The 18,851-nt window shown below is 41.8% G+C and overlaps 2 protein-coding genes across 2 annotated transcripts; one reads left to right on the plus strand and one right to left on the minus strand.

Moving 5' to 3' along the window:
• Window positions 1-2,692: 2,692 nt before the first annotated feature.
• rasip1 (Ras interacting protein 1) lies at window positions 2,693-11,630 on the minus strand. The gene is made up of 16 exons (XM_064309398.1): window positions 11,199-11,630; window positions 9,599-9,720; window positions 8,479-8,921; window positions 8,133-8,393; window positions 7,772-8,010; window positions 7,530-7,688; window positions 6,869-7,073; window positions 6,433-6,731; window positions 5,775-5,936; window positions 5,501-5,541; window positions 5,048-5,202; window positions 4,625-4,737; window positions 4,121-4,412; window positions 3,712-3,875; window positions 3,386-3,527; window positions 2,693-3,293 (listed from the first exon to the last, which is right to left on the minus strand). The coding sequence occupies exons 2-16, from the start codon at window positions 9,718-9,720 to the stop codon at window positions 3,115-3,117; spliced, it is 2,976 nt and encodes a 991-aa protein (XP_064165468.1). The 5' UTR covers window positions 11,199-11,630; the 3' UTR covers window positions 2,693-3,114.
• Window positions 11,631-13,498: 1,868 nt separating this feature from the next.
• Window positions 13,499-18,059, plus strand: LOC135240917 (cytochrome c oxidase subunit 6B1). Its single transcript, XM_064310962.1, has 4 exons — window positions 13,499-13,593; window positions 15,218-15,353; window positions 16,666-16,766; window positions 17,654-18,059. Exons 2-4 carry the CDS (start codon window positions 15,248-15,250, stop codon window positions 17,705-17,707), a joined length of 261 nt encoding a protein of 86 aa, XP_064167032.1. The 5' UTR covers window positions 13,499-13,593; window positions 15,218-15,247; the 3' UTR covers window positions 17,708-18,059.
• Window positions 18,060-18,851: the final 792 nt, after the last annotated feature.

Raw genomic sequence — 18,851 nt, forward strand, 5'->3', positions numbered from 1 at the left:
CCAGTATGAAACACAGGTGCAAAAGGATGAAATCCCCACATAAACCTGACTGACAACCGAGTCTGTAAACCACAGAATTGCAAAACATCTCCCTGGTGCCAACAATGACAGACAGATCCCCCATCAGTGATTGTCAGTGGACACAGATACAGGGTTGAGACCCCGCTACATCAAGCTGACTACTGGAGTCTCCAAGGACTGCATTTTTATAGCATTCCAAATGGACATATTTCCTCTGCCCACGCAGACTCAAAGGCTCCTTCTTCTGAGTCTGAATCAGAGGAACATCATTAATGCACTGGAACAAAAGGATTAGGAAAAACTAGCGCGAGACTTTCCTTTATTTTTGAACAGTGGACAAAGATAAACGCCGACCCCAAAGCAACAAAGTTGTATTACAGTTTTCCCTTCTCTGGTTAAACTCATCTTCCTTATCTTACATACGAATGTTTGACGTGGTTTCACAAAACAAACACAGTAAAAATCCGTGGCTTCCGCTGTGCGTCCTGCTTTAATTTGCTTTCCATTGCGAAAGTCAGAAATGTACCCTTCATCCTCATATACCTGTTATTCTTGCCGTAGGTGTTGGCCTATGTTACATCAGCTCAGCCCTGTGAACCTTCAGGATCCAACATGTAACTTGGCAAGAAGGATCGCATCAGCCTTCTGATGTCCCATTCGCTTCCAACTATACCTTAGTTCATTGGCCAAGCTGCCTAGGACTGGACAATCCACATGACGCGCACATTTGCCGTGATGTACTAGGAGGCCGGCTGTAGAGGAGATAAGGCCTATTTGTGTAGTACAGCACCTGCCTTATCCAGCACTCTCTCTCTCTCTCTCGCTCTCTCTCTCCTCATCTGACTCAGCTGTTTTTGTAGGAAACAAATTCCCTTTGAAGAAGGGAAGAATCTTTCATTACTTCAAAGATGGGGGAAAATGGAAGGAGGGAGAGAGAATAACTATAGTCCATTGTCTTTTCTGTCCCAACTTCCCGCTCCTGAACACACCTTCCTCTCCCCATAATAATGGTGTGATCCTAATTACAGAGAGGCATTGCAACAGGTGTGTAACGCTGCACCTGGGGAGAGATGGGAGAAAGGGGATTTACCAGAACACGTAAGCTGACTGGACACTACTGACATTACACTGGCACAAGGAGAGCAATGTGGTATGTTCTGCTCATAGCACTGTTACTAGGCTGCTCCTGTTCTCGAACCCCCCCAGACCCCACTGCTATTTTCCAAGAAACAGCTGCAGATTATAACTCTATATCTGTGATGAATTACTGGAAAGGTCAGGTCATTTGCAGCAAAAATAGATACCACACAGCCCACAAACACATTATACACAACTTTGTGATATAAAACATCACAACCACTTCATTGATGTACTGAGCAACAACAACAATGATCATCATCATGATTCATAAATGCCAGACAGTAAATAATTCAGTTTCATACTTGATGTCACTAAAATCGTCTGTCCTTTCCTTCTTATGATTGCGCCTGGGCAGTAAGGGTTAAGAAAATAAGAAGGAATGATGTAAGAAGCTCTCACGCTACTGCGTGCTTTTACCGTAAACTGGTCGGCCAGAGTTTGACCGGAAGACAGAAAGATTTGGAATCGGGCCAGAAATTTAAAGGAAAAAACAAATGCAATCATTCAAACTTGAGATATACTAATGTGACGTCAATTGTGTCGTGAGAATTACAGTAACCGCCCAAACGGTAAAAACAAGAAAACTAAATTGACGCGTCATGTTGTCCATCTCTCTGTGCGTGTGTCCGTGCGAGTGAGCGTGTCATGGTGGCCATTGGCGAAGCCATTACCTATCTGAACCAAATACACAGAACTGTGGACAAACACGATATAACAGGACGTGAAGCACAGTTGGAAAACATTTCCGGCATGCATAGGTTTCCATAAAACAAAAGTCGTTTATAAGTTATTTACCTCATTGATTAAAACAGGATGTTCATAGTTTCTGTGAAAAGCATCTGTTAGGCTAATGGAATATGCAATTTATTTTTAAAATAAATAAATAAACATCTTGAATAAGTCAAAATGGGCTTTCGTGAAAGCAACACAAATTGACAGCCTTTTACAACTAATCTAAACTAGCACATCCAGACACAGTCTACCCACAACGTCCAGACGGTCCAGACATAATCGCGGACGCGGACAGAAGGGGGCATTTCTTATAGAATCAGGGGAAACGGGTATTTATTAGTGTGAGAGTTTTGCCGGTAAATCGTAAATCACATTATGGTAGGAATACACCTAATGTTCAGTGTTGATTTAGGACAAAGTTTGATTGGGGGGGGGGGCGGAGGGGTTGTGGGGAGCTGGGGGGGCAATGCATTAGTTTTATTTCCAGTGCAACCTATTTTGAGTTTTTACCGTAAACATGACCCTGGAAAAGAATTCGCTTTTGCGCCACCTACCGGGACTACTGACGAGCCTGGCAGCTGTTATGATTTTGTCCAGGATTTCGAAACTTTGCTAAGCTCAAAAAAGGCCCTGTGCCTTTTTTGAGACACACACTTGTGTAAACTTAATTTAATGGACAGATTAATTAATGGTACTGATAGTGTACTTGTGTGTAGGTCTTTTGAAAGTAGGCTTCAGTAGGTTATGTAATTTTTGAGGTGGTACAGATCCATAAGGCATTGCAGAAAACACATTGCAGTTAAATTAATAATATATTTTTATTGATTCTGTGATAGAAAATACATCACAAGAGAGTGAAATACAATCAAAATAAAGGGTAGGTTTATATATTAACAGTGGTCTATAGGTATAGATACTGTTCACAGTCTTTTTACATCTCAGAGTGAACAATAAGATAGTGTAGCCTAGTGTCCAAACCAATTATTCATTTTTTAAGTTTAAGTATCTTTATTAAATTATATTCTTTATATGTGAAACTGTTATGCATTTTAACAGAGCCCTGTCTGAATAACTGACTTTCAACAAATATCACTGCCTTTCAGCCCCAAAATCAAATCACATTTCCTTTTCATTGGGAGCTTTTTCAAGAAAGATTTACTGGTAGTACCAGCCAGATCAGTCAATTACTGTACCCCTATCAGGGCTGGATAACTCTCAGTCTTATAGCCTGGTCCTTTGATTGGCGGGGAGCTCATCCTGATCAAGTCCCCACAAGAAACTACGCAGGCGTGTCACTTCCTGTTGAAGTTCAGGACTCGGAATTGGCTGGGTAAGGTCCAGTCGAGGTGTCTCATTGGGCAGAATTAGAGGCGGATGGTCCAAGAAGCTTTCAAAAATATCTAGCACAAAATAAACAAAATATAAAATTAAAAAGTTGGAAACATTTACAAATGGTTTTGTTAGAGACAAAACAGTCAGATATTGCTTTCACCTCCACCAAGTTCTGTCCCAGGGGGTGGGGACCAGGAAATAGGCGGTGCTCTAGCAGGTCCCAGCTTATAATGAGTCAGAAGATGGTGGAGCTGTGAAGGGCTTAGCAAGGAATAATCTTCCTGTAGGCTGGACCAGGAAGACTGAAAAAGGAGAAGAGGAAATGATTAATGTTGTGTTATGATTCCCTTTGCCACAACCTCGAACTTAAGAGGAAAAAAGATAGAAAGTTGGCATAGACAAACACACTATGCTTAGGAATTTATTTATTATTCCAGATATCCTTGACTAGGCTATCTCTTGGGCAGGCATAGTTATTTGTCTCACCTGGATGAGACGGGTCTTTGGGATGCATAGGAAGTTGACAGTGATTGACAGCTTTTTTAGGAATTCAGAAGCGATGTCACCTAGGCCTTCAGCCTGCAGCCAGTCAAGGACCAGGTCCAGGTTTGTGCGGATCTGGACCGCCCGGGACCAAGAGAACAACCCGTCTGAAATTGAGAGACAGAACAGAGATGCATGCTTTGCGGTGCTCAAAGCCAGATGCACTGGGATATGAGGGAGACAGTAGCTCATTGTTGAAGAATGTTTATAAGTAAACAAAGATAAGGAATGAGCTGCTGCATACTTGCCATAATTCCACAGTTCCACAGAAAAAATTTCCATATTTATGAGAGCAAAGGCCAACTGGTTAGACAGTGATGCGTAACCATGTTTTTCACCCATCATCCCTCACCTCTCTCCAGCAAAGTGTTCAGCAGGGAGGTGTTGGTGAAGAAGAAGAGATATCCAAATGTCTGGGAGGTGATGGGTGGAGAGAGGCAAGCCTCTCGAGATAGCATGAGGGAACGGCGGTACACTTCCACCAGACCGGCGACGGTGGGAGGGAGGGAAGACACGTCATCTTCCCCCTCTTCTCCACCACCCTCGCTCCCTCCCTCTTCCTTTGTCCCATCTTTGTCTTTCTCCTTCTCTTCGCTGGAGAATGGGTTTGTGTCCAACAGAGCTGGAAGCAGGGAGTACAGTGTCTGAAAGAGAGAAGAGGAACAGGAACAGATGGTGAATTAATTTAAAACGGGGCATGAAAACATAGCGTGGAGCACAGTGTCTTGTTTTGTGATGGGGCAGTTTCACTTAACAGGAACAGGTATTATTTTCAGAATGAATGTGAGATCCTGAGATTCCACAACAATTAAATAACTGTGCTATCTGAAAATGTCATCAGTTTTAGCGCCCACACCTTGGTCAAGTGATACACACACTGCTGGAAAGTGTGCATTATGACATCATCAAGTTGTGCCAGGGCTTCTGAGCAAGTATCCATGTCAGCTGACAAGACAGGGTCACCGGGAGCTATGGAAGGACATAAACAGAAAAGGAATGGAATCAAAAACTCAAGCACAATTTGCTCACTACTCAATATCTGTTTGCAGTTATATTTGTCATCTACTCATTCATAAAATCCACGTTCCTGTTGTGACTAATGCAACAGAGACAAGGACAACTTGACATAAAACAGGCAGATACAAGAGCACATGAATAGAACATGCCTAACAGTATTCTCAACATTATTCTCAGTATTTTCTGTTGAGAAATGCAATAGAGATTCAATGAAATTCCTGAAATTACATCCAAGGAAAATATTTTAGTTTGTCTATCTCACCCTCAAATTCCCATTCTTTCTCCATGGCTTCTACTTTGACCTGGAAGAAGTTTAGGAGTTCTGTGGCATTGGACATCCAGAACATTAGGGGTCGAAGGTCAGAAGACACCTCCTGTATGCTAGGTGTGCTCACTTCCCCTTCTTGATCTGTAGAACTAGATGCCAAATATTCCACAACTTACTTCATGTGCCAATCTTCCATTACTTTCAAATACAAGATTGAATTTCAGTTAGATACTGAATACCAATAAACTCTGCAGCAGCAGCAGCAGCAGTATTTCATATATATTTATGTTGCACACTTGTAATACAATGTCATGCAAGATGAAGAACTGCTCTAAAAAAACTGACATAATCAGAAATGTAAAAAACTTAAAGAATGCTTGGAATCAAATGAACAGAGCTGCACATGCACATGTAACTGAAACTGAACATTACACCAGGAGCTCTTACTTTTGTGTGGGATGCTTTTCCCCAAATTCTTTAATGTTTTCCTGCAAAGGAAAGCGTTTAAAAGTGAGAGATGGGTTCTTCCAGAAAAATACAGAGGAAATATTCTCTCTCAATTAAAGCCTATTAAGCCTTTTTTTCAGGGAAGCCAAGCCTACACAAGTGACATATTCAGTTTTGAGAGGCCCAATATATCAATCAATGAATATGTGTTGAGAAATTTATTGAATAATATATAAATATGTTGCAAAATATTTTGATTGGATAGCAGACTCACCCAGACTATCGTTTTGATTTGATTGGCTGACTTTAACAGTAGCTGGGGAATGAGTGCAGGATCCAAGTGCTTGGAGGCATAGTCAATCATAACTGACAGGAGATATGCTGGAGCTAGAGGTCCACACCCTGCATCAGGAGAGGAGTTCTTCAACATGATCTCCTGATAAAGAGAAGTGGCAGGGAGTTTGAAAAGGGTTCATGGTTTTATCATGTTTTTTGCCCATACCTGCAGTACGCATAACTCCAGTTATATAGTTAGATGGTTGCTACAGCAACAGAAACAGAGTGCCCTACCGAAGGGTGTTGTGTAGCTGTGGAATAGCCAGGAATTCATTTATGGGGGGAGGGGGCGGGGGGGGACATGGCCCCGGGGGAACTTTTGACCCCAAACATTGCGACAAGATAACCAATCAGATTAAAGATCAAATGTTTAAATTGTTCCCCATTTCAATTTTTATGTCCCCATTCCATAGTTGAATGATGGGCGACACATTAATTACTGCTGTTTTGGGATTTCCCATAATATATGATTTTAATGAATGCAGTGTGTCAAAAATGGAAGCCACGCCCACAATTGACCGATTGACACGAGAGCGAAGCCAGGCTGGTCAGAGGACGTGTGGCTTCACCCTTCTTGGAGACCATGATGTACTTGCCTGTAGCAGAGCATCGGCATGTCTGGGGTGAAACTTCAGCACCGCGTCAGTGGATCCAAGATACTGCCGCAGAACCTCCTGCCTGTCCACTAAGCCCCCTGGGCAACAGGGGGTGGAGGAATCCTGCTGCCATGGGAAAGGAAAGGCAGGTGGCGGGCTGGGGGTCACACGGGGGTCACGATACAGGAAGAGGAAGTGGCCTCCCAAACCTAGCAGGTCTCCTGGCTTCAGCTCTGCCTCCCTGTACAGCGGCACCCCATTGTGCATGACAGCACCACCCCTGAAGGGGCGCACGAGAGCTGGGCAGGTGAAAGGAGGGGGTGGGGGGGGGGGGATTGGTGGTGGGGTTACTGTGGAGGTACATTCACACAACATTTCTAATACACTTTTACCCCGAGAGGCACTTTGCCCGCACGGTAAATACTGCAGCGGGTACCATGTTTGGAATCGTGCCCGGGCAGGGCAGCATCTCTCCTGACCAACAGGTGGCGGGCCAGCAGGTCGGGGGCCGAAAGAAAGGTGTCCACTTTCAGAGGCTTCCTCCCCTTCCTCTCCCTCTCCCTGTCCTTCTCTCGTTCCCTTGGTGAGGGTTTTTTCCCAAAGACATGTGCATGGCCGGTCATGATGTAGAGCACAAAGTCCTGCAGATGAGAGGGTCTGTTAGCATCTGAATAGGGCAGGTGTGTGTCTGTTGGTATCTGACTACAGTAGCTACAATAAGAGGCTGTTCGTATCTGAATGCAGCTGTTCATAGTCTGTTAGTGCTTGAGTGCTCGAGTTTTGATAATTCTCTGATTAAATCTTAAGTTGCAGAGAATGTGGAGATACTATCCGTGCTGTTTTAAAGTATAACAATTGGGACCTGTATGAGATCATTTTACATAGAGGCTTGAAGTAAACTTGAATTTATTGTATTTTTGTGTTATGCCTGGATGTATTGTGTATTGTATTGTTGTTTTGAAATTCACATTATATGAAAGATCTCAGTGGTATAAAAACACTCCCTCTAGAGGTATGAAACGATGGTAGGCAATGATTAGAACTATGCAGGTATTTTGTCATCTGTTAAGTATGATATCATTAAAAGCAAGCCTAGCCTTGCTCTGGTCGTATCCCTGCAGCAACAGGAAGTAAGGGCGGTCTGTGGGTGGAAGGATCAGGCTCTGTGACATCACTTCCAGATCACATGTATCATTATCCTCCTCATGTTCTTGGGGTCTCCTGTCCCTTTCACTTCCAACCTTTGACCCCAGCACCTGCAAGACAGTACTTATGTCAAGAAAATCCACGCTACTGTACGGACATTTTATCTCACTCTTTCCGCCCCTCTCTGTCTCACCTCTCCTGTGTCTGTCGCTATCATGCTTATGATGTTCTTTCTATCCTGAGCTCCTCCGGTGTTGCTCCCGGGGTTGCTGGGACGGCGGTTGTCATTGCCGGCGTGTTGCCCCTGGCGACGTCGCAGACTCAGGTTCATGTCGCTGATGCTTCTGCGCAACTCCGTGTTCCTACCCCGGAAGCCGCGCTCGGTCTCTTCTGCTCCGCCCCCCGATGACATGCGACTTCGCCTCCACGGCACTGCGGCGGACATGACGTCAGGGCGAATTTCAACCAATCAAACATAAGAACAGATGCCATCATGAGCAAATCAAATTTTTTGAGCAAACCTATTTTTTAGGGACCATGGGAACATGGGCTACCTGAGTAATTCTCCCCGTCCCTCTTTCGTTCCTTCTCTTTGGCCCTCTCCTCCCGCTCATAGTCATCCTTTCTCTGGATCTCGAAACGCCGCTCGAACCCCTCCTTTGGCTTCCACATGTCAATCAGAAGCAGGGGACATTCCCATGAGGCCACACCCCTCCGGCACTCTGTCTCCCATCGGATGGTCCCGTTGGGCTGTACAATGGGCTTCCCAATGACATCACACAGCAGGAAGTCATCAGGGCTGGGTTTGTGGAAAGCTGGGAGGAGGACATGGGTGGAGGCGTGAAGATTAGCAGGTGACGGGTGACCATTTTATGCATCTTAAAAGAATGATTGACTCACCTCCATCCTCAGTCTCTCCCTCCCTTTCTCTTTCAGTGTAGCGGGTTATGACCTGCGAGATGAGCTGGTGGGCGGTGGAGTGAACGTTGGCCAGCAGGCTTCTGTAGTTGGCTCCGCTGGAGAGGGCATCTCCGTAGATCTTAATGAGCCCCGGGGTTGAGGAGGAGGCCGGGGGCATGTAGTGGGAGGACGATGCTGCGGAGTGCGCCCACACTTCCCTCTCCCTGTCCCCGACCGCTCGGTCCCGGTCGCTGTTCGACCGGCCCCTCAGGAAGAGGTGAGACAGGCGCTTGGCGCGGGACTGAGGGGCGGCAGGACGGGGCCGGAGGAAGGGAGAAGGGGAGGGGGAGGGGGGAGCTAGGGAAGGGGTGGAGAGGGAGAGGGTGGACGAAGGAGCGGTGGGAGCCTCGTGCAGAGAGGCGGCATCTGAGCTGGTGGTGGATCTACAGAGAGAGAGAGAGAGAGAGAGAGAGAGAGAGAGGGAGAGAGAGAGAGAGAGAGGGAGGGAGAGAGAGAGAGAGAGAGGGGGAGAGAGAGAGAGAGAGGGAGAGAGAGAGAGAGAAGGAGGGAGAAAGAGAGCGAGAGAAGGAGAGAGAGAGAAGAGAGGAGAGAAGGGGCAGAAGTTATTGAAAATTAACAAATATGGTGTTGTAAATCAATAGAAATAGGGGAAGTAAAGGGGGAAAAGAAAAGAGAAGAGAAGAGAGAGAGAGGAGAAGAGAAGATAGCTTATTGTAAATTAACAATAAAGGGAAATCAATAATACAAATAGAAGTTACTGGAATTGAAAAAAATAAAAAGGGGGAAAAGGAAGGACACATGTATTAAATATTTGCTTAGCAGGCACTTTTATCCACTATAGTGAAAAAAAACAACTTATATTTTTTCAGGCTATCCATTTATACAGCTGGATGTTTGTACTAAAGCAATAAAGGTTAGCCACCTTCTTCAGTGGTACAACAGCTCCACCTGGGCAACAAACCTCTTAGGTACAAGTCCTGTTCGCTAGCCATTGTACTGCACTGCCACCCCCTTATACAACACTGACATCCACCAAAGGAAGCCTAAAGGAGCAGAAACATGCCAGAAAGGCCAGAACTGACGGGAAATACAGACTGACTTTACAGAGGCTGCGCTGGGCCAACGAGCCCCCAGTTTGGCAAAGTGTTTTCGGGGAGAATTTATCCACAGACCCACAGGGAAATGGAGCTTCCTGAAACGAGGGCTGTTGGACCCCTCCATCTGAAAGAGGCAGGAACAGAGTGAGAGAGGCCGGAAAGCACAGATAAATGATAGAAATCACAGTTTCTTTACCAGATAAGACATTCCTGAAATGTAGATTATTTAACTTTACATTTTGCATTTCAGGTATTTAGCTGATGCGCTTATCCAGAGTGACTTATAATAAGTGGAAAAAAAGAAAAGGCCTAGATTTGAAAATCATCAACATCCCAAAAAGTAGCAATTAATGCTAAGTGCAATGGTCAGGCCATTGATGATGATGATGATGACCCTATGATGATGCAAGCAGGTGATGCAAGCAGATAATGATTAATATCAAGACTTTACTGCACATAATACAGGGCATTCCAAGCCCTGTATTCTTCACTTGCAGTCAAACTGCACTGGAAACACTCTGTAACTATTGAACAGCACACAAAGAATAAATAAAAAAAAATTTTTAAACCAAATCCTTCCTGCTGAAAATGTCAGCATATCTGACACAAGTCCTGTAAAAGTCAAAGTGTAGCATTGTTTTTATGTACGTAGTCAAATGTTGGTGGAGCAGTGTAGGGCTAAAAATACCCTGCCCACTATACTTGTCACAGGGTGAGCACAGAATTAATCTGTTTAAAATTTAGAGCAGAGACCAGCATATGCATCACATGGTGTCCGGCAGAAGACTGACATCATCATGAGACAAGCCCTGCCAGCCAAGGTGTATTTATGACACAGTAATTAATGCCAAGTCACAGTGGGTGAGATGCCAAATCATTAAATCTGGTCTCCCAGGTTTAGGCAAAATAATGCCATTTTATTCCAACTTAATGATACGTATCATACCTCAATCAATAAAAAGTGTGTACGTTAGATCGAGTCCACAAACAAAAACTGAAATTATGGCCCTCAAGTTGCTAACTAGGTCAGACAAGGTCAATTCAAATCTAAAGATGAGGTCATTAAAGCATGTAATGCATCAACTGTAATTTGAGTTACTATAGCAACTATTGTACATATCAAATGTGAAACGAATCATTTTCCACGCTATTATATAATCATATATTGGTTTTATTTCGTAATGTGCCTAACTGAAATATTTTTTCCTCTTCTGAGAAAATATGTCATTAAAAAAATTAAATATGGAAGTCTTCAATACAACATCAAAATCAAGATGGGAAGGATATGCATGATATTTCCAATTAAATGAAACACGTACATACCTAGTGAGTACCCTTTTCTGAAATATAGAACTAATTGTAAGATCTAATAACAGTATTATTTGTCTATAAAGGGTGACATCACTCACTTCAGCTGAATTGTAAACATGCAACAATGCACAAAATTCAAACAAGAATGTTCAAACACTTATATATAATTCATATTCTACACAGTTTAAAAATAATTCTAATCATTTATAAAGATTACAAGTAGGCCATGCAAAAGAATACACTTTATCCATAAAAGTATGTTGAGAAGTGATATCTAAAAATGTAACTTACCCACAATTGTATATGAGCTTTTTTTTCTTTTACCAATATCTCTTTTTTTTATAAAAATCCTTCAATAGCTAAGAACTTTGGTTATTTATGTCTGTCTAACCACAAATCGTCTGTGCACATTTACAAGCTATTTTCCACCTGTTTAAAAATGTATCATTTGTTTTGTCCAAGAAAATTTGTTATTTATTCCCGTGACATTATCATTCTCCTCACTTTCAAAATGGCTCTCAATTTCCTTTGCCCTTTCATGCTCTTTCGCTTACGCACTTTTATTTTGCTCTTCTTTTGGAATATATCCGTATTTATTTATTTATGAAAACCAAAGAAAAAAACATTTTTTTTTTCTGCTTGGTCTATCCCAGCTGTCTATATCTATGTCTTATCCTTGCGTTCACTCTTTCCCTCTCCCTGTGTCTATACATAGAGAAGCAGGCCCATTGTTCTTCGTGACAGAATTTCCTTCCTCCTCACAGGACAACACCTATATCCTGAGTGAGAGGGGGAGCAGGAGATGGTGAGGTTAGCACAGCATACGAACAGCCTGGACTGGGCCCTGCATTATATCTACCCTGACTCTGACAGAAAGAAAATCACTGCAACGAATACGGTATATCTTAAAACAGACTGTTTAGACTGGGGTCCACAGTACTCATACTGACACTGAGAGATCAAATTAGTTGAGGATTAACGAATACTGGATTGATTGGATTTAACAGTTTATTACCAGCCACTGGAAAGCACTGGAAAGATAAAAGATTGCAACAGTATATGAAAATACATTAAACTACTTGTCTCAGGACACTGATGGGTAGGAACTTTATACCTAATTTTAAAAAAGGAATTAAATAAAACGTTGCATGTATCACTTCATCTGTTTTAGGTTTCAAAAGGAGAAATCTACTCTACCAAATGCATGCTAGTATGAACAGCATGCAAAACCACAGTTTATATTTTCAGTTTAAATAGGGTAGATGTTGCACTGTTAACACTTGATTAGAAGAATCTATTCTGCAAAATAAATGTTTTATATGGTGACCATGTCTCCAAAAAGGAGGTAGAAGGCATAATGAGAGGCAGGAAGTGAGCAAGAGAGGGACACCTGTGACCTCTGGCCTTGTTTCAAACAGGAACTTGGTTCCAGGAAAGGACAGGAATTAATTTTGTGTCTTTTAAACTGTGTGTCACTGTGTGTTTGAGTGAAATCAGATGTTAAGATTTGTTTTATACAACTCCATGTCCATTGGTGCAGAAATGTTTTAAATTACACTGTGGAGTAAAATGTCTGTCCATTAGGATAACTCAACAAATGCCATTTTAGACATAAACCACATTAATATACATTGTGTTTTGCCAGATTACATATTAGTATGTGACATTTTAATGGACGATAGTAATAGGCCTGATTGAAATAATACAAAGTTCAGAATGACAGCAATGCACAAGCTCAGGCAGACAAGCAGCAACACCCTAAAAAATTCAGTATGGCTAAAAAAGAATTTGGCTTTTTTCATATTTCTCTGGCGCTCCCAGTATCCTTTATCTCTCAATAATCTGTGAGCCAGGACCTTGTTAGTCATAAATTAAACAGCAGTCCTTACTGATTTCACCCAATTTTCCATGAGACATCTGAGACCATCGAGATCGCTGGAATGTTGTCTTATGTTTGAAGAAATAGCCACCCTCTGTGATGAGAAACAGAGATAAAAAGAAAGAAAACATAAAAACTTCTCACAATCCTGCCCTTCCTTTCACTGACCTTGGAGGAAATGTTGTGATGCAGCGGGTCAGATAACAACCAGAGGGCCCCTGAATTAATATGTCTGTGTTTGCTGTGTTTTATGGCGTTGCATTGTAAAATGTTTGCATTTCTGATTTTATGAATGATTATTTGACATATGTATGCTGTGTGTGCGTGTGGGCACACATGCACGCGGATGTGTGTACATTTGTGTGTGTGTGTGTGTGTGTGTGTGTGTGTGTGTGTGTCCGCTTGAATTCATGTAGATTTAATTACAATATATACATTTAAACTGTAGATATTTTGGCTGATGCTAATTCAAACAGCAGACATACATGCCTATTGTTCTATCAATTAACTTTGTTCCAGACCTCACTCTCACTCTCTAAGTAGAATACATGACATACAAATTATACATACATACATGTAGTTAGTATGTTAACATAATTTAATGAAACTGCTGCATAAATTAAACAAGTAATGTGTTAGAGTCTAAATATGGTTTTGTATACAGAAAACGCACCCGCATTATTACTATGCCCCGCCTTATTCCGCAACACATGGGTTCCCTATCCTCCAGCATCCCGGCATGCCGCTCGCGGCCTTACCCTTCAGAGGACATCATTCGAAGAGGACGGAAGGAGGTGTACTTTAGAGGTAGGCCACAACATTTATTTACTGTTGATTGCTCTTGAATATTAAGGATATTTTTGCCTAGAGTATTCATAAAGCTTTATTTATACAGTCTGCAATTAATCAGGTAAATGTTGCTCGACCATAGACCAATACTCGCCAAAGATCTGATCTTGCTAGCTATTTAGCTAACCAGCCAGCTGAACGATTGATGCTGTTTGCTAAATATACAAAAAATCTTGGATATTCAGCTATGGTTATTTGTAATGAAAAATGTAACTCTTCACATCATGTCGAAGTCAGTACATTATAACTGGTTCGTACATATTGATAAGGTTGCCGGCAAGGTGATGGTTTCAGCTGAATTGTAGCTTGCGTTTCTGCTTTTCGTTTATCAAGGATACTTAATGTTACTGTTGTTAGATGCAACATGGCATATGTTGATATAGTGAAGGGGATAGCTGTCACTACGTTGTGGATATTTAATGGTTAGTGTAATACTAGGTTGCTAATATAGATGGCTAATGGCCGTTGCTGGTCGGAAGGTTTTACGTCGGGAGTTCACGACCTGATATCAGCTCTACCGAGCTAACCTTAGCTAGCTTGTTAGCCGGAATTTTGTATTGGTTTTCTATCTAAATCGCTAGCGTAACAGACGGTGATGATTAACGTATTACCACCAAAATTAGTTTAGCTAGACTACGTTAATGTAAACAGCATTTCTAAGGGAGAAATATTTTGTTTGGTGTACGTTATAGACACGGTCTGGTAATGGTCATCCGCCTAAGTATGATTTATTATTCGTTTTGACTTTGACTTAAAATATTGGTCAGCGATTTTTTCACTGAGAGCATGCTGACGAACTTAAAATAAAATTTAGCTCAGACGGTTGTCGAATTTCTCGTCCAGTTTTGTGATGTTGCTTTCGTAACGACTTCTGGCTGAGTTACCTACTGGTATGTATCGATCGATGTTACATTATATTTATTTGACAGACGCTTTTATCGAAGCGACGCACGAAAGTGCATGCCAAGGTCATTGGAACTACTACGAAACACAGTTTCGTTTAAGGTACAATACCCACTTTGTACAGATATTCATAGCCAAGAGCACAAAGTCCAGTTCACACAGTGAACATTATTCTGACCTAACCTATGCCAAGTCAAACTAGGGGGCAGTACAAGCTACAACATTAGGACGAAAATACAAACTACAATAAGTGCTGGGATGGAGGTAGATGTAACATGAGTGGAATGAAAGAGGGGGGTTTAGGTAAAATGATTTGCAGAGTGGTGGCACTTAGTCCAGAGATGCGTCTTCAGACCACGGCAGTCGATGGGTAATGATGGAGTGGTTCGAAGAGGGACAGGGAGTTTGTTCTGCCACTGGGGAGCTAGGGTGTAGAAGCTCTGTGATGGGGTTGAGCGAGAACCCTTTACCCGGATGGGAGGGGGTGCAAGGCGCCCTGCTGCTGCAGAGCGGAGTGGTCGTGTGACGTTTAAAGAGCATTAACAGTTCAGCCCCTCTTTCTGAGAACGCATTTTTATACATAATAGCATGAATGTATATGTTCACGTAGAAGAAGCGGTTAAAAATACTAATGATGTATGGTAGCCTGAATCGAGTCTGTGTGTTTTCTGCTGTCCAGGAGTTAATACCGTGTGTTAAATCAGTGAAGATGGCTGAAGCAATTCAGGAGAAGATCAAGAACTACAGGACCGCTCCCTTTGATGCTCGTTTCCCCAATACGAACCAGACCCGCAACTGCTTCCAAAACTACCTTGGTAAACCCATTTGTTTTAGTCAATACTTTCTAGTCTGTTTGGTTATGGTCACTAACTGTTGTTTGAACAAGCCCTTGTTTTCTGTCCTTGTTAATGATACTTTACATTACATTTTTACATTACAGGCATTTAGCAGACTTACATAGCATTTCTTTTACATAGCATTTTACATTGTATCCACTTATACAGCTGGATATATACTGAAGCAATTTTGGTTAAGTACCTTGCTGAAGGGTACAACGGCAGTGTCCTTACCCGGGAATCGAACCTGCGACCTTTCGGTTACAAGCCCAGTTCCTTACCCACTGTGCTACACTCCGATACTTTGGTTAATGGTGTAGAAACTGCATTATTTCCAACATATTTACTGCACTGACCTTTGTTCCCTTTCATCAGTCACCACTCAAGGGCCTCGTGTCCACTTAAGACTTTCATGCGATTATATCTGGTCTTAACATTGATAATATACAGAGTTCTGCAGAATTACAAGGGTAGGGTAGAGATGGTGAGTGAGATGATGTGGGGTGATGTGTAATGGTAGTGAAAACATTTTTTTCTGATGTATCCTCTGCGCTTTCATTGATCTCTGTATTCCAAGCTTGGATCAGTTTAATTTAGTTGCAAGTTAGCTGGCTGAAGAACCATGACAAGAGAACAAAAATGATCCAATCTCAATGCAATCTGAGCTTTTACAGTGTTTGTATGTCACCAAGAAATCATAACACTTCTGAGCCTTGATTGCGTCCATTTGCAGTACGAGTTACTTGACTGCCAACTACCAGCATTTTCATCTGCTTCGTTGTGCTGCCATGGCAAATCAAAACTTATTTTGTAACACGTGTCAGATTTCAATATTTTAGACGATGTGCCCTTGGCTATTTTTAACCAGTGGTGGCAACCGTGTTCTATGAATCTGAGAATCGCATCTGAGGCAGTGCCATCTCAGACTGCATTTGCATGCCTGTTTAAAGACTGCCAGAGCATGTTGGCTCCTCATACAATAAGGACACAAGTCAAAATGGAAAATATTCATACTCTATGCAGTTTCTGTTGAGGTTATAAATGGTCATATACAAAATTTAAGACACGATGAAACCCTTCTACTTTGCTTTATGATTAAAAGTCGCTGTTGTGATGGAGCGCCATTTTGTCCCTAAATCTGTAACGTACTTCGGGTTAGGCGTGCTGTAGCAAGCTCAAGTTTCTGTGCTGTGGAGGCTCTGTGTGTAGATGACTATAGTGCCATGTCTTTCTGTGCTGTGTTCACATCCAGCTATATTGACTCTGTGAACCCTCCTGTTCCCACTCTCAGATTTTCACAGGTGTAACAAGGCTCTCTCCGACAAAGGACAGGATGTAGCTCCATGTGACTGGTATCAGCGGGTCTACAAGAGTCTTTGCCCAATGAGCTGGGTACGTAAAATATGATGTTACATTCTTAACAGAGTATGCTTGATGCACAGTGAGCCAATGCCGTGTATACCCTGTAACATATCCTGGTTATTGGTTACATCACACTAAGTCAACCATTAATTTATTGACGCCCAGTAAAAATGAACTCTGCATTACATTAAACTGGTGAGTGTTCCCTGTACTACACTAGGCACCCACAAAAATATTATTTGAAAGTGTTCTACTTATTTATTTAGGTGACAGTGGAAAATAACCAGTATGCATTTCTTCGTACCCTGACTGTGGCTGACCAAAACCTAAAATATCTGAGGTGGTTGTGACACCGATGACATCCCATAATCACTGTGCTTGACTTATGATAAGTGTCTACACAAAGTTGCTGTTGCAGCCGTACTGTGGTCATTGTAAACATTGAAAATGATAGACAATTAATGTTGAAGCATATTGGACTATGGCCATTTTTTTGACACGCATCCCCTTCTAGATTGAGTAAAATGACATTGGTAGCTTTGATTTTATTTTAGGCAACAAGGCTAAAAAGACTAACTAGGTTCAACAAATGGTCACACTTTTTCAACAAGAAGAAGTGACCAAATGACTGACAGCACACCTGTAGCATTGTTTTCTTTGTGTTTTGTTACCGTGAAAACAGATTTTGACAAAATCTGCAGGCTTAATACTTGTATGCATAAATACAATGTGGTGCTGAATTGGTGTGCGGTACAATCAGCAAAGAGAACAGACACTGGGAGGCAATCCACAAATGTGTAGTGCGCTGTGAAATGTGCTGTACATCTGGATTCACACATTAGGAATGTTTAGGCTTCTCAGTCCCGGTCAGAATTGTTGGGAGCTTGTTAGCATACTGTGTCTCTGCCTTTTCTCAGGTCAGCAAGTGGGACGAGCAGATTGAGAGTGGCAGTTTTCCTGGGAAGATCTGACGGACTACCCCGCGACCCCTCACTCGTCTCTTCATGACTTTCAAACATTCTTAACGTTCTACTATGGCACTGGCCTGCGCTCACTCATCATTTGTCCTCAACTTTGACCTGCAAGTGAAAACAAGTTTTACACTGTTTATTTTATTGTTTTTTTTTTTTTTTTTTTTGCAAACTCGGTTTGATGAGTTTTAGTGACTGCTGAACTGGACAAACTTTGTAAAGGGGAGAAGAAAAAAAAATTCTCGCTTATTTGTCAAAGTTAAGGACCAGTGTTGATTGAACCCCAGCCATTTTGTCATTCTGTTTAATGTTTGTTACAAAATAATTTAATAAAGCTGGTCAGGTAACCTAATTCTTTGGGTTCTAATGTCATTGAGTGAGTCCTGGAAGTTAATTTCTTTAAATTGTTTGACCCACACTGTATGCATATATGTGCCTGGGCTGTTCTACAGAAGTCGTGCAAATTCAGGCCTGGAAAATTTGTATTCTTTTTTAAAAAAATTTTATCATGCATAAATATGCTAAATCTAATAATAATCAAATAAAAATTGAATTAATAGAATTTAGTTAAAATTCCATACAAATGTTCTACCATGTTACGATTGTGACCGGTCTTAGTACTTAATCCCACTACTCAGTAATACCTCTAATCATAAAGTCACAAAAATCAATGTCACAAGCAATAAATGACCTACGTGTTTATATAACTTTTATTTTGTGCAGAAAAATATGGAACATGGAATAGCTCACAAATACGGCACTGTGTTACAAGCCATTCACTGTGGTGTACACAAGCAACACAAATTTCTGAAAATAAGTTTTTTCTTTTTAGAAAAGGAAGGAAAATCCGTTAATGTTGGGAAAACAAGAATAACCTGTTAGGCCGTCTTAACAATTGACTGAAAAAAAAAACTGAACTTGTCTTTGCATAACGTTCTATTTGCAATTTAAGCATGTAGCATATGTTCTTATCCAGTTGACCTACAATAAAATGCGTGAACATTTATCGAACATCAACACGGTAAGTAGCCAAATAATTCAGAGAACCATTACTGCAAATCTGCCGAGTCGGTATCAAGGAATGGAAAGTAATGGTGCCCAGTAGTAAGACTAGTTTGTGTGCGTGCGCATTGCGGGGCGCATA

Source organism: Anguilla rostrata, chromosome 1 (genome assembly GCF_018555375.3).
Source record: "Anguilla rostrata isolate EN2019 chromosome 1, ASM1855537v3, whole genome shotgun sequence".
Classification (NCBI taxonomy): Eukaryota; Metazoa; Chordata; class Actinopteri; order Anguilliformes; family Anguillidae; genus Anguilla; species Anguilla rostrata.